This window comes from Pygoscelis adeliae, unplaced genomic scaffold (assembly GCF_000699105.1).
Source record: "Pygoscelis adeliae isolate BGI_AS28 unplaced genomic scaffold, ASM69910v1 Scaffold120, whole genome shotgun sequence".
NCBI lineage: Eukaryota > Metazoa > Chordata > Aves > Sphenisciformes > Spheniscidae > Pygoscelis > Pygoscelis adeliae.
The window spans coordinates 6,905,408-6,921,279 of record NW_008824032.1 but is presented as its reverse complement, the minus strand read 5'-3'; the positions used below and the strand labels follow the sequence as shown (position 1 = coordinate 6,921,279).

General features: G+C 43.5%; 1 protein-coding gene across 1 annotated transcript; it reads left to right on the top strand.

Moving 5' to 3' along the window:
* The first annotated feature begins 683 nt into the window (after positions 1–683).
* On the top strand, positions 684–13,503 carry QTRTD1 (queuine tRNA-ribosyltransferase domain containing 1). The gene is made up of 7 exons (XM_009329515.1): positions 684–733; positions 3,005–3,081; positions 5,858–6,067; positions 7,614–7,813; positions 10,441–10,592; positions 12,135–12,252; positions 13,237–13,503. Exons 2-7 carry the CDS (start codon positions 3,007–3,009, stop codon positions 13,496–13,498), a joined length of 1,017 nt encoding a protein of 338 aa, XP_009327790.1. The 5' UTR covers positions 684–733; positions 3,005–3,006; the 3' UTR covers positions 13,499–13,503.
* Positions 13,504–15,872: the final 2,369 nt, after the last annotated feature.

The window sequence follows — 15,872 nt, the reverse complement described above, 5'->3', positions numbered from 1 at the left end:
GAGCCCCCGCAATGCTGCTGGGGGCGGGCGGGCTTCTCGCTTCCCCGGGTGCAAGGCAAACTGTCGAAATCGGTTGTCCCTTTGTTGCTTCCCCGTCGAAGGGAGGTGCGGTGACTTAGTAGGAAGCAGGTGAAGGTAAGGGACCTAGAGGGCTGCCTAATTTTTGAGCGTATTTTGGCCAAACCCCTCTTAGCGACTTTACAGTCATCTTCCCAGCAGCATAACCAGCTTTAGAAGCAGCCAACCCTCAAAACTAGTTAGGTAAGTGTCATCTGAAGGGAAAGATTAACATCATAAAGCTTGTTAGAAGCTCTCCCTTCCCAGACTTGTGTAGTTGTTGAGTGATGCATGTTAGTAATGGTACCCAGAAAGTCGCGGTGTGACTTCATGCTCTCCAGCAAGTTGGTAGCCACTGGTCAGTGTGAGTAAAAGCTCTGCCTTTTCCCCACAGAATTACGAGTGCCCCAGTTTGTAAGCTGTGATTCTTGAGCTCTGTGTTCCTGGCATTTTGTCTGCCCCTGCTTTGCTGCCTGATAGCTGGATGGCAACTATCAGTGCCTAAACCAATCCAAGTTCAGACAACGCCTAAGTATGGAAACAGAAGCTTTAGTTATGAAACCACCGATATTTACTGACGGTTGTTTGCTTAGTTAATGTGTTTCTGTATCTGGATGCAGGGCAGAACTTCATGAGGTCCTGGAAGAATATAAAGAAGGAGCTGCAAAATTTATAGGTAAAGTGTGTGTGTTTGCTTGTATGTCCAGAGAGATAATGCAGGTGGATCCCACTGGTGCATTTTTAGGCAGTGCAGTAGGCAGAAAGATGTAGGCGTAGGCTTTCCAAATTTAGGCATTTTCTCACTCAAAGTGGCACTAAGGAAGACTTGAAATACTATGTTGTCACTAGTATGGCCAGAAATCCTTCAAGCAGGCTACAAAAGTAGGTAGTTTTGCTCTATTTCTCTTTTTCTGCACTGAGCCTTCTCCCTGGGGACTTCAGCACCGACTGGGATGGGCTTAGCCCAAAAGTTGAGACTAGAACTGAGAGAGGTTTTACTGTAGCCCCCAGTCACTGCTTCAAATTAATCTTGCCAGATGCAATTTCTGACTTCTTTTGATGAGGAGAGTTAGAAATTCTCATGAAAATTACCTTCCCCAGACAGCTGTTCAAATACATTTCCTGAGAGTATCTATCTGCTCAAGCTGGTTTTTTTGATTCTCATAAAACAGTTGGTTTCATCTAAAGATTTCCAACAGGAAATCTTCATCCAGTATGAAGAATAAGCAGGCAGAGCACCCCACATCAAATCAGTCGTAGCTGGTGGACACTTCTGCCTCCGAGCTATTCCTGTTCTGAGAAGATGTTAGGGGAAGGACCCATGCTGGGTTTGCGGGAGCTTTGAGGAACTAAAGAAGCAGGTGGAGAAGCTCATTTTTCCCCTGCTCTTTGTTCTTGTCAGTTTAGCAGTCGGACTGTACTTGCTCCCTGTGTTCTCCTTCCATTTTTCTATGTTAAAAGAGTCAGTTTTAGGAATAAACTCAATTTTACTTATGGATAGTCAAATGCAAAACAGTCAATGTTGCCATAGCCCTCAGCTACTGCACCAAGCCTTTGTGATCTTCATCAGTCCCTGCACTCCATTCTTGGAGCAGTTCCTGAATGAAATCTTTATCTTAACACCTTGTTGATAAGAATGAGTAAAGCAGCAGTTCCTGCGTTTGTGACTATCCTGGGTTTTTCTCTGGTTGTTGTAACAGATCAGTAAAGGCCTGACCGCATGCATTATGCAGCCAAGATCACTGTTGTCAGGCTCATGTGGCAAAGGAACCTGAATGCACAGTGAATGCAGGGTTAGCATCTTGTGTGAATATCTGTATCATAGCCCGTGTTTGTATCTGGGGAGGTAGCTCAGAGGACTGGAGGACGATCAGCCGAGTCAACAAGCTTCTCTGGGATGCTTTGTTTGTCTGCGTATCTCAGGCTACAGTAGGTATAGGGTAAATCCTGTCAAAGTGATGGCATGTCTTTAATTTCTATAATTTACAGACAGTTCTTTGTATATGGAATCTAGCAGACTTTGGAAGAAAAAAACTTCTGAGTTGCTAATGCTTGCATCAAACCTGAGGTATTTTTATGAATGTTTTGTATATGCCAGTTGCACATACGTTATGAATGTATAAAATAATGTAAATTATTATAATTTTTAAAAATGTTTAAGCATTTTTGTCCTATATACAGAGACCAAGCTTTTTTTTTTTTTCCTTCAAAAACACGTCAAAATTTTGGCTGTGCATTTCATTAGATAAACAAAGTTATAGCTTGGATTTCCAAAGGAAGTTTGCACCCAACTTCCAATAAACTTCGACTGCTTTGGGACAACTTATTCCTTCAAGAAAAATTGAAAATCTCTTTATCTGAAACTTCTTGGAGGCTTCACCAATTTCAGTGACTATCTGTGAAGAGGAAAACTGTATGTCATTGAGACATACTGTCTAGCTTTCTGACATTTGAAACCTCCAATCTGGCAGGGATGATAAACTTCTCCTTTGTGTAGCTGATCTGTTCTCTCATGATACGTTGTCCTCCCTTAAAAGTTCTAGGCTTGAGGTTGTTGCTCAGTTTAGACTGTGTCAGATGTCTTCAGTGTGGCAGTTGAGTGGTCAAGTGAGTCAGCTGTTGGGTTTGGCAAATTTTAGTAGCAGGAGTATTAATCAAGAAGAAACAAATAAATCTCAAAGGAGCTATGTAGGCTGCAGAACCAAGGGGTGTTATTTGATGGTTTGTTCTGATGCTGCACTCTCCTCCCTGCAGCTAGTGAAGTTGGGGAAAAAGTTTGCCTTCTTTGGTGCTGAAAGGTGAAATGAACAATATTTTCTTTGTCAGAACGGATGTACTTGCGTGTGGGAGAATACCCTGTTCCCTTTTGCAAATTTACAGACCACATCTTCACATTAGCTTTGATTTGGTTCATGAAACTCTAGTCTGTCTGTTGCTCTGTTTCCAGGCATGCCAGACGCGGTGCTGTACTGCTCCCTTCATGACCCGGTCGCTCCCTGTCCATCTGGCTACAACACTAACAAGGTACAGTAACTGTAAAGACTTGAAAGGGTCCACTTGAAATTCCCAGAAGAAAGCTGCCAGTCCTCCCCTCATCTGTGTGGGTGTGCTTAGACAGCCACAAGGTTTTTTTATGCTTTATAGAAAAATAAATCTTTGCACAGACAGGAATGTCATTTACGTGCTCATACCGCCAACTAAAAGCTGGACACTTTCTTACTTGACAGTGCATTCCCTGAACGGTTCCTGAACAGTGAAGTGGCAATTCAGGTAGAAAGGAGAGCTCTGGACCCCCATGCTGTTGCGGTTAATATGGTAGTAAAAGAAAATACATGTGTTTTAGCTTATATGCTGTACAAGCTTACAGCGATGCCACTGATAAGCAATAAACCTGAACCCCTATGTGCGTATTTACAGTCTGCTACAGGCCCATAAAGGGGAAGAACTTAGTATTTCTGCAGGAAGGTAGCTCAGCAATCCAGGAGTGCGTAGTGTTGCGCATGTTTGCCCGTTCCATCCCACAGGCACACATGCTCCCCATGCAATCCACACGCTGCCTGCTGCCTGCCACAGCTTTGGCCTGGAGGGGCCACTCCTGGCACCTGCTCAGATATGGTCAGTCCCAAGGCCTGTTTGGGTACAGTCACATTTGGTGAAAGGTCACTGAATGACAGAGGATGACTACTGCCATCCAGCTATCAGTCTATATTCTTTGCTGCTGGGAACCAAGATGAGTCCTGTCTCTCTGCAGGGAAGGAATTACCTGAACCTTGTCTCACCGTTGTGCAGCTATGAGGTGATAGCAGCGATTTAAGCCTGGGTGTTGCAGGTTTGATTTGGCTTTTTTTTTTTTTTTTTTTTTTAAGCTGATGAAGATTTTTGTCACCCTGTTGCAAGGCCTTCTGCAGCTGGATCTGTGCTGACAAATACTTAATGAAAGCTTTTTGAAAGCAATGGGACAGAAAGCTCTGGATTCTGTGCCAGAAAGCCTGGCACAGGCTGGATTTAAATAATTATGGGGTAATGCTCAGTTCTGTAAGCCGCATGGCTATTTTATTTATTAAAGCAGCTTTTTTCCTCTGGAGAGCAGAATGAAGGTAACTAGACTTGATTACACTCTGTGTCCTTTGGCTCAAACAGTTCTGACTTTCCTCTGCCTGCCTTCACCAGCTGTTCCTTGATGTTCTCACATAAGAGGCAGCAGGTACTAACTGGCCACCATGCTGCTGCAGAACAACATATAGCTGCTGCGTTCCAGTTATTCTGCAGGTACTAATTTGGGATCTGCCTCCTTTGGAGTTGCTTTTTTCTTTTTTTAATAAGAAATTTACAATAATATTATTATTTTGGGGACTTCTGTCTGTTTCTTTGTTACTCAAATTTAGTGAAATTGGCTGATGAGGCCAAAAGTAATCAGGAGAGATGGATGGACAGACAACAGATGTGGTGTATTTATGTAATCCTTTTGGTTTTTGTGGAGGCCAGACAAAAAAAAATTGTTCTGCTCATATTTTTTGCATCAGCTGATCAAATTCAATTTGTGAATTGGTATGCATGAGAACTGCACTGCTTAATCTGTCTGTCTGGCATAGGCTAGGAGAATGTGTTTAAACCCTCAATCCCCAAAAAGTCCCCATAACACTTCAAGGTATAAGCTATTTCTGATAGCTGAAAACCATTCCTCATTTAAAAAAGCACTAATGGAGCTGCAGATGAAAAGAACTAACTTCTAAAGGTCTCGAGCCTAATACTTAGCCTACTTGAATACCCCTTTAAAATTTTGGAGCAGCAGTGTCACAAGTCTAACAATAATACAACAAAAGCAACTGCCAAGCTGCACTCACAGGTTAATTACAGATTCTGCAGAATAGGATGAAACACGGTAGTGTGCATAGTTGCAGTGGCTGCAGTAATATTTTGTGAATCTGAATGTTTAGTGAATTGAATGGTGACATCTGCTAGCCCAGAGGTGTTCACGTAATATAACCTCTCTGTGCAGGTACTTTTGTCTTGCTTTAAAATCTTTTGAGGGTAGCATGGAGTAACAATGGAAGATGGGGGCCCGTGTGCGCACACAGAACGGAAAGCGTGTGAAGAGAGTGAGAAGACTGTGTGTGAAATCTTAATGAGTACCTGCCATTTCTTACATTGGCTCAGTTTGAAAGCAGTGTATTTCTTTTGCGCTTGGTATTTCAATCCCTTCTTAAGTGGCTGGATTTGGGACCTAAAATAACATTGGATTCTAAGATTAAATTGCCTAACAACCTTTTGTATTCTTTCCAGTGTGTCTGTGTGGTTTATATATACACGTATATTCACATGGGTGGTATGAATTCACTGCTCGGAAGAGGAAATAGTTTCTTGGTTTTACATTGTGTACAGAAGACTAGTGAGCTGTATTTCCCATTGCAGCCTTTGCTGCTTTTCGTGAGATGACAACATAAGTTTGATGGGAATTAAATCTTTTCTCCTTTTAATTTTTTTTCTCAATTCTGCCACTAATTTGTGTGGTGATAGGCCAGCTGCTCTATCTCAGAGACTTCCAAACACCTGGAGAAGTCACTGTGTTGAGTGTGATGGTTTCACCAAAGAGTATCCCAGAAATCCCAATTCAGTCACTTATCTCCTTTCACTCATTGCGCCAAATGCAGCTGATTATCTGAGCCACGCTCCTGGAGAACTTATCTATGAAGTATCATCGGAGTATCTGGTCTTTCACCAGACCAGTTCCTTCTTTCCTTTGACCCTTAAGATCTGTTAACCTTTGCAACTAATGTTCATCCCTATTCTTCCTTGACAGACAGTGTCCCTGTGGGGAAACTCAGGGCGCATGGAAATGACAGCTTCCAAGTTCATGGACATACAGCGGGCCATCCAGCCAGACTGGTTCCAGTGCATCTCTGATGGAGACACCATTTCTGGGGAAGCTGGTAGAAAAAGGGCCAAGAAGTCTGTGGATAGATCGCTTTCCTTTCTGGATGTATGCCTTCAGCTGCTAGAAGAATCACCGGTAAGGTCCCCAAAATATCAGGGCAATAGCGCTGCAGCTGCTTTTTGGTCTGTGCTGCTTTTGGCTGGGATAGAGTTAATTTTCTTCACTGTAGCTAGTATGGGGCTATATTTTGGATTTGTGCTGGAAACAGTGTTGGTAACACAGGGATGTTTTGGTTATTGCTGAGCAGCGCTTATACAGAGTCAAGGCCTTTTCTGCTTCTCACACCACCCCACCAGCGAGTAGGCTGGGGGTACATAAGAAGCTGGGAGGGGACACGGCTGGGACAGCTGACCCCAACTGACCAAAGGGATATTCCATGCCATATGATGTCATGCTCAGCATATAAAGCTAGGGGAAGAAGAAGGAAGAGGGGGACATTCAGAATTACAGCATTTTGTCTTCCCAAGTAACCATTATGCGTGATGGAGCCCTGCTTTCCTGGGGATGGCTGAACACCTGCCTGCCATGGGAAGCGGTGAATGAATTCCTTGTTTTGCTTTGCTTGTGTGCACGGCTTTTGCTTTACCTATTAAACTGTCTTTATCTCAACCCACGAGTTTTTTCACTTTTACTCTTCGATTCTCTCCCCCGTCCCACTAGGGGGGGAGTGATCGAGCGGCCGTGTGGGGCTTAGTTCCCGGCTGGGGTTAAACCATGACAGCTGCATCCTGGGCCAGTCTCAGGATGTGATTTAGTAGGAAATCGTGTCATGGCTATGTATCAGAGAATGCCCAGGTGACAGTCCTGGACGAGGTATAACCAGTAGCATAGTGGGTTTTCTTTCTGCCACTCTCTTCTTTTAATAACTTGCCTCCTGCACCAGGATACCCATCTCTACTAGTTGAGGAGAACTATTTTTTAAAAAAATTTTTTTCTGCTTTTGGACTGTAGTGCATTTCTTTCATGCAAGAAATGCATTTCTTTCATACATGGGCAAAGTAGGATCTTCTCATTCAGACTGAGAAAACCCATCTTTTTGTTCTGAAATCCCCTCAGTTCCAAGTGAGGGAGGACTTGCTAGAATTTGCCAGTGCTATTCTTTATTTCTTCCAGCAGCTTTGAAACTTCCCTCCCTTTTGGTGAAAGGGGACATACTATCTGAGTCTGTGCTACAAAGGAAAATGGGTGACAGGAGCTGATATTGGTATCCCCTGAAAGGCAATTCATTGTGAGACCTGGTGTCTGACAGCCGGGATAATGGCACCTGCTTTGTATTCTGCACTGACACATGTAGTGCTGAGGGGCCATCTATACAAAGCCGTGTACAAAGATGATCTGTGGTTATTGCTTTCTGTAGGCAGGTGGGAAGAATGGCACCAAAATTCTCAGTGAGTTAGTGTCAGGAGCAGAATCGTGTCTCTCCTAGTCTTGTTTCTACCTTATACTCGGACTTCACAGTGTCGTGTGGGGAATAGTCTTACATGGGATGAAACACTGTGGCTCTGGCAAGTTCCTGGGAATGTGGGGCTTAAGTAGCAGGCATCTGGAGTCTGGGCTGTGAGATGTCTTGCGTGTCTTTGGCAGAGCACGCTCTAACACTTGTAGCTTTCTCCTGGGCCAGGAACTACAAGGAAGTGTAATGTTTGGGGCAATTGAAGGTGGAGATATCTTGGAAGAGAGGCTCAGATCAGCCAGGGAGACTGCCAAGCGACCTGTGGGTGGCTTTCTGCTAGATGGCTTCCAGGGATGTGCCATGGCCAAGGAGACCAAGTTGAAACTGATAGCTTCTGTCACAGCAGAGCTGCCAGAGGATAAACCAAGGTAAGTTGTGTGGGCAACATCCCAAGAAGTCCATCTGTCCTATTATGAGGAGTGTCTACAGGCTGCTGTGCAATATCACTGTAGGAAATAACCACTGTATTGCATTGCTCTGTGTCTGCCAGGCTGCATAAATTCTACCACTGTCGGGCTGCAGTCTTCAACCCTTGTTTCAATTTTTAGCTGCAACTGGCACCAAGCTGTGCTCATGCTGTGGGTTTGAGTATTCCCCACATTTGGAGAATAATCCACATTTTAGTTCAAGTCATCTTTACTTTTTTTAGGAAGAATTACAGGTAGGATATGTCTGGGCTGCTTGCATTTGGCCTCTGAGGCCATGGTTTACTTGAAGTTCAGTTTGAACAAGAACGTTATCATCAACCTATTTTGCTGGGACCTCTTCTCAGAAAAACTGTCATGTTTCCAGTTCTCTCTGGTCTGAACTGGAGGAGAGCCGAGAGGGGTGCTGACAGAACCAGCCAGTGCTTACACGATCTCATGGCAGCCAGCTCTAACCTAGTACCTGAGGCACTGAGCCTGTGAACTACCAGAGGTGGTACAGCCTGGCCCAAAACAATTGTATTCTCTGCTTGGACTGGCGTAGTGTGGGGATCGCTGTGTATTCTGAGTTGTTAGTTTTGCCCATCGGATCCATGCCAGAGACTGGACAGGAGTGGCAGCATTCTTGACTCTTACAAATGACCAACAGTAACTAAAGACTTCCATAAAATGTGTGCTAATATTTGCTAGTGGTTCAGAAGTGGAGGGGTTTCTTAGCATTGGGTTGAGTTTGCTGGCTTTTGCATGGGTTGCTCTTACAAGAGCAGCTGCAACAGAAGTAGTATGGGTGCTTTTTTTCATTGTTTCCTGAAGAGTGACTCAGGCCCCATTGTTTTTCTGTAGCTGTGCTGCCCTCTGCTAGCTGAGCATTGCTCTGACCTAATGGTGTTCAAAAGGAAATTAAATGCGAAAGCATGTCTGGCGTTGCAGCTTGTTCATGCTTAGCGGTGCCTGGGGTTTGAATTTTCCTGACAATTAGAAGGCTTGCTGTGTTGTTGCCATCCTGTCTGGTTGAGCTACTTAAGAGGATCCCCTGGGAGCATGAGAGTCCAATCTGCTCAGCTAACCTTAGTGGCTACCAGTGCATCTGCCTCATCTATCAAATAGTTTGCTTGTCTGCTTAAGACAAGTGTTTCTGACCTCTTTGTAGGGAGAAAGCTGGTTAGCCCTAGGGGGTCTTGTAAGTACCTCAAGTGAATTTCAGACAGTCCTGCTTTCCTGAATCACCCTTGCCATTCTGGCTGGAGAAGTTGTTTTGCAGTTGTATTCTACCCCAATACGAAAGTCTCTAAAGACAAACGCTTTCTGTGCTTCACCCAAGAAGTGACTGCTTTTTGTGTGATGGTGAAATGATCTTATGAATGTACTCTTTAGAGTCCTTTCACGTACCTAAAGATGCTGAAGTCTCTTGGTAAAATTTATTTTCCTTTTCAATAGCATCAGTACCCTTGCAAGAACAAATGTTTGTCCTTACCTGTGCAAAGATAAGTTTTAGCAAGGGTTTTGATCATATATGCAGAGCTACTGTTTTAACTATTGAGTATCTTTTTCTCCCTGCCATGAGAGCCTGAAACATAAGACACTCATGCTGTAAACTTCTCCCATCCTTATTCTGTGCTCATCAATTTAATTGGAGTACTTAGGAAAGTGACTAAAAATGGCACCTTGTGACTTCATTTATCAGCCCCTGTGTATTTTCCTAATTACCTGTTTAGATCATTGCCCTACATTAGCTTCTACTGCTGTCAGCCCAGGCATGCACCTGCAGGAGAGCAGGCACTGCTCTATTCTCTTCTGTTTCACCCACCCTCAGGGAAGCTGCCAGCTAAATTTGGCTAACAGCAGGATCTCTGTTACCATTGATGGCAATCCAGCTGGGCTCTTAATGCCATGTCCCAGGAGATGTTACAGCCCAGGTTTTTGGGTAAGTCATTTGAGCAGGTAGAGTGTAAAGAGGAGGGAAGAATAAAGCAAGGAACTTTTCTCTTTCCAATGATAGTTCTCATTAGTGCATTCTCCTCCAGACCGTTCTCCAAGTGCTATATGATGTGTCTGTCACCTGAAGGACTTGTATCTTTGACCAGCCATCTACTGCTGTCTCTGCTGCTCTTGAGCAAGTCTTTTTAGACTGTCTCATAAAACAGTTACCAAGCAAAGGGGTCCATGTGTCTGGAAACTGGTAGTTCCCTGGGGCACAAACACGACTAGGGAAGATATCTGTTTTACAGCATAGATATTAGGTGAATTTTGAATCTAAGTGTATTTATGTAGTGTGAAAGAAACCAAATCACTGCAAACACAATGAACAGAATGAGGTTTTTCTGCAGTAAATGGGGGATTATTGCTGTCTTAAAAATGGCAGATAAAGAAAAGCCTGCCATGTACTGGATAGGTTGGAGGTGGGGAAATGGAAGCACACAGGATTCTGAGTGATGACTGTTGTACCCACTTGCCTTCTGGTGAGCAGTTGCAGGGATAAGCTACACGTGCTGCACATGTGTCTTTTCCTTAAGGTACCTGCTTGCTTCTACTCAGAATTCTAGATTTGTCTTCTTGTGTGTCTCTTACAGAATCATCCATGGCGTAGGCAAACCAGATGAGGTGCTTGAGTGTATTGAAAGGGGAGTGGACATTTTTGAGAGCTTCTTCCCCTTCCAAGTGACAGAGCGAGGCTGTGCCTTGGTTTTCAGTTACGACTGCCATCCAGATCCTGAAGCAGCAGGTAGGCTTCTTGATGGTCATTATAATTTTTACTGTATCAGCCAATATTGTGGCAAGCATAATTCATGCTTTGGAGGAATCTGTATTTGAGTTTTTTGTTCCTGAAATAAGTGCAGTAACCACTGGAAAAACTGGGATTTCACTATCGAGTGTTGCTTTTGAAGGTGGCGTATTTTGGTGTGAAACCTGTTGAGGTGAACTTGAGGCCTCAACCTAGGATCTGAATGTCTGATTAGCCAAAGTATGCTCAAGTATTTCTTAAACACTTGCTGAATAGAGGGGCTTTTGTTTGACACCGTTGGCAAATTTTCTGTTACTGTTAGCAGTGAAGGCTGGACCCATTAAGTGGAGATCTAAGATACTTGATCTCTAGAATTAACTGAATATGTGTCTGTTTTAATAATGTATTTTTGAAGTCCCTTCTTCTTTCTAGCTGACAAAAGCTAGGGATCCCATTTCTTTGGGCAGCTTTCCTCTCTGTCCTTGCATTCATCAGTTCATATCAAAACAAAAAGGAGATGTTCATAACTCATTACCTCACTACGCTGTGAGATGGGAGCATGTGTATCAGCCATTAAAGCATCTATCAAATGTGTTCCAAGCAGCCGTTTTGTTTTGGCCTATTAAATGTTTTTAATACAGAAAAACATTTTACGTTTTTCCTCCTGGGTAGAACCTAGCAGCTTTTCATGCCCGGATAATTCAAAACCAGCTGAATGGAACAGAACATCTTGTTTCTTTGTGCCTGCTGCTGTTTTTTTAACCCTTCTCTTTGTTTGTTGTTCTTTACCTCGTCTCACCGTATTCTTAAATCATAAGATTCTGGATAAGGACAATCTTTGTTCTGTGTCTGTTTAACACTCAGTAGACATGGATTGTGCAAACAGTAATATTGATGTTTCCAGATACATCTCCTGCTTAAGAACAAACCTAAAAATGCAAACCTACAAAATTATGGGGTGATTTTTTTTTTATTTTTAAGATAGACTGCTGAAAAGGCAGATGTGGAATCTACATCTTCTGCATTACTGCTACCAGGCTTTTTTGATTCCAGTTGTTAAAAAAAAAAAAAAAAGGCACCTAAATCTCTGAGCCTAATGACAGCATGGAAAGTAGAATGATTGAATGCAGATGAGTTGCCTGTCTACTCTAACAAAATCTCAATAAAATCAATTTGTTCAGGTGATTGCATTCTATTCAGCATGCAGTTCAGACTGGAAATACTTTTGACATTTTATTAAGAATTCGGCTCAGTAGAGCAGCAAAAAGTTATACTGTTGTTTCAGCTCTAACTCTTCATTAGGTTTAGTAGATTAGTTTTCACTTGTCTCTTGCTGTTTTAATCATCTAAAATCGTATTTGTGTTAACTAACCTATGACAATTAAAGAAAAATAGTTGCTTGCTATAGGAAAGAGGTGGAAACTTGTGGCAGGAGTTTTCATCTGGCAAAAGAGTAGCAGAAATACCTACTGTAAGGTTGCTACCCTTCTTCTGCCCTTGCTGTCTGTTCATAAAAGGCTGTTGTCTTTTTATTTTAAACAGTTTTAACACAAAATGGGGCGCAGGACCTGGAGAAGAATGGTGCTGAAGAAGACCAGGATGAAATCTCCACAGCTGACCCAGAAATGACACCATTTGAGATATTTCTGAAGGACAAAAGGTATGTGAGTTTGTGAGGAGGGTACCTGCAGCTGGATCACTAAACATGATGCTTTTGTCCTCAGTATTTGATTGCATGTGGTCAGTAGCTGGATGGGAGACTTCATAAAACGTGAGGGTGTTGAAGACAGTACTTCTGGACATTAAATGGAGAGTGTTGGACAAGCGTTCTAGATTGTTACCAGGCAACAGTGTATGGCTGAAAGCGCTGTCTTTTGCCTGACCTAAAGCCAGGGATTTTCTGATCATTTATCCAGCAGACATACTGTGGTCATAACTATGTTCCAGCTGAAAGACAGTAGGTTCACGAAGGTTGTCTGGGGATTATTTTGGTCTTCTGTGTCTAACGGGTCATCCTGAGATGCTAGATTTTATTTAAACTATGGAGAGCCTCTACTTTCTGACTCAGTTTGGAGAGCTGCAGAGCAATTCTGCAATTTCCGGATACTTCACAAAAACTTTGGCCAGTGTTAACCACCTGTCTTTCCTTCTCTTTTCCACAGCTACCTAGACTGTCTTGAGTAGACAACTGTGTTGCTTTGCTCGATCCTCTCTCCACTTTGTGAGAATGGTTCATCTCACAGTAGAGGGGAATACTACTTTCTGAATAGTGGAATCAGTAAATCCTTGTTTCTGATAGCTTCCTCCTTCATAGACTGTGTGATAGCTACTGAGGCATGTCTTGCGCTGCAGCTTTTCTGTCAAAGAAGGGACAGATAAGGCCTCTCTCTGCTGTTAGCTGTGATGTAGTCAAAGTTATCCTCTGACTTACATGTGTGGCCTTTTGGCTCTGTAGAGAGTTCTGGCGTGATATTTGAAGTCCTTCATGCCAGTGGTGCTGGTCTTAGATGTCAACACATCTTACAGCAGCCCTCAGACTTCAAGGCTCAGGTCCCTGCAAAAGGCCGTGTAGTAACTGGATACTCTTTATTGCTTGAATGGGTCTTCTTACCTTTGATGTTATCCAACATTGCTTCCTCCTTAGATACCAAGATGATTTTGGTCCTTTGCTGGAAGGATGCACCTGTTACTGTTGTCAGAGGCATACTCGCGCCTACGTCCATCACCTCCTCGTGACCAATGAGCTGTTGGCCGGTGTCCTGCTCATGATGCACAACTTCCAGCACTACTTCAGTTTCTTCCGTGCCATACGGGATGCCTTAAGAGACAATAAACTGGATCAGCTGAAGAAGCTTCTCTTCAGGCAGGCGCTTCAAGGCCCAGCAAATGCGAAGCCAGGCCAGTGAGTTCAGAGAGGACAGAGGAGGTTGCAGGCTACATCCTTGTCCAGTGGGACTGTGTAAGGTGGACTGCCAGCAGGGTCACCTGGACCTGTTAGTAGTAAAATGCCTTCCTTCCTGGAGGGAATTGAAGAAGACATTTGAAGAAGATCTCACTTCCTGGTGGGGAAGGAAGACCTTATTCAAACGTCCCTTTTGGTTAATTGGCTTGCTGCATTCTTGGGGTATGGAAGAGCCTGAAAAGCTCACAAGACCAGTATGGATAGCTTTGTTTTCAGTTACTCACTGTTGGTTTTCCATGTGGAAGGACAGAATTATTAAACTTGTGATTGAAGAAGCAAGCAATTTAAAATTAATCCAGCTGTTGACAGGAGGCTCAGCAGCTGTTTGGGACTCTCATTCCATACCCAATGCATATTACAGGTAATTATTTTTCTAGAAAATCCCAGTGGTGTGATTGTCCCATCATGCAGCTCCTTCATGAGAGATCCTGCCTCAGTCTAACACGCTGTTCCTTGTGGTCACTGTCACCATCTGTGTCCCTGAAAAGAACTGACTGGAAGTGCTGCTGTATTCAGTGGCACAAGGGACTGTATGTGTACTTCTCTCTCAGGCTACCTGCAGTGCAGAATGTTCTCTGGGCCAGGAGGAAGCCCTCCACCTTGGCCTGGCCTTGAAAACCCCTGCCTCAGGAGTCCTACTCCGTGACGTTAGAGCCAGAAAGAAGAGAAAGCGTTTAATCGATGTCCTGCTATAGAGGGGTTTTTTGACTCTGTACCCTTTTACCTGCGCGGACTAAGATTTTACTCCCACACTAGCATGGAGATGATAATGAATATACCATTCTTTCCAATTGTCCTAGTGCTGGTCAAATAACAGGCTGCACAAATGTCAGCGTGAGATGGAGCTGCGGAAGAGATGTATCGCAGGAAAAGGCATTTAGAAAAGACTCTTGTGGCTCCTTGTTTTAAAATATGACTTAGTTATGTCACATTCCTCTTATTCAGTTTTTTTTAATGCCCCTTACTTTAGAATCATGGATTTATTCATTTTAAGTTACACAGCAACAATAAAAAAAATGTGTTATTCGTTACACTGGCTCCTCAATGTGTGGCAGAGGTGGTGTACCAGAGAGCTTGAGTGCAGTGCTCAAGAAGATGTCTCCTGGAAACTTGACCTAGCAGCCTGATGGAGGACAGTGACTCATCTAGGAGTAGGATCCTGTCATGGAGCAGGGGTCCAAATAATTTGCTTCAAAACAAGCCATAATAGACCTGAAAGACACCTGCCCCTGCCTCTCCCCATAAGAACTCTACTACCTGAATTAAGCTTAAAAAAATACTACAGTTAAAATTGCTGGCCTTAAAGAAATTAAGGATTAATCTGCACTTTGCTGCTCTTCACCATTTTTTTAATGTTTTAAGATTTTAATATCTCACATCAGAATGGCTTTACCATGAAGTTTTTAGCTTCCCTGTCAGCATTGCCTGTACATCCCTGTTTCCTTGGGCAGTGTTGTGGTTTAACCCAGCAGGCAGCTAAACACCACACAGCCGTTTGCTCACTACCCCCCCCGCCCCCCAGTGAGATGTGGGAGAGAATCGGGGAAAAAAAAAAAGTCAAATTTGTGGGTTGAGATAAAGACAGTTTAATAGGACAGAAAAAGAAGGGAGAATAATAATAATGGTAAAAGAATGTACAAAATAAGTGATGCACAATGCAATTGCTCACCACCTGCTGACCGATGCCCAGCCAGTTCCTGAGCAGCAGTTGCTGCCCCACGGCCAACTCCCCCCAGTTTATGTACTGAGCATGACGTCACATGGTATGGAATGTCCCTTTGGCCAGTTGGGGTCAGCTGTCCTGGCTGTGTCCCCTCCCAGCTTCTTGTGCCCCTCCAGCCTTCTCAGTCGGTAGAGCATGGGAAGCTGAAAAGTCCTTGACTAGTGTAAGCACTGCTTAGCAACAACTAAAACATCGGTGCCTTATCAACATTGTTCTCACCCTAAATCCAAAACACAGCACTGTACCAGCTACTAGGAAGGAAATTAACTCTATCCCTGCCAAAACCAGGACACATCTTCTGGTGAAAAGAGAGAAGAACCCTTCCTCACAAGTCTTGTGAGGAAGTAAGACAGACTCTAGTAAGACTTGCCAGAGGAAGAAGCTTTCCATGAGCATCTGTTGAGGAGCACAGGGAAATACCTGGAAAGCACTGGGCTGAAGTAGGCCTAATTTTCATGTGTGTTTTGTACCATTTCAGGTTCTTCATTAAAGCAGATGTTTTCAGCTGGAGATGGGTCTAACAGCCATTTTTACATACAGGAAAATACAGGCAGTCAGAGACAAAATTCATTGTGCATGGGGTGAGGAGTGGCAG

Coding starts and splice junctions, on each gene's coding strand:
- QTRTD1 (XM_009329515.1), top strand. CDS start 3,007: ATGCCAGACGCGGTGCTGTACTGCTCCCTTCATGACCCGGTCGCTCCC. Junction 7,814..10,440: donor CTGCCAGAGGATAAACCAAG/GTAAGTTGTGTG, acceptor TGTCTCTTACAG/AATCATCCATGGCGTAGGCA. Junction 12,253..13,236: donor ATATTTCTGAAGGACAAAAG/GTATGTGAGTTT, acceptor CTTCCTCCTTAG/ATACCAAGATGATTTTGGTC.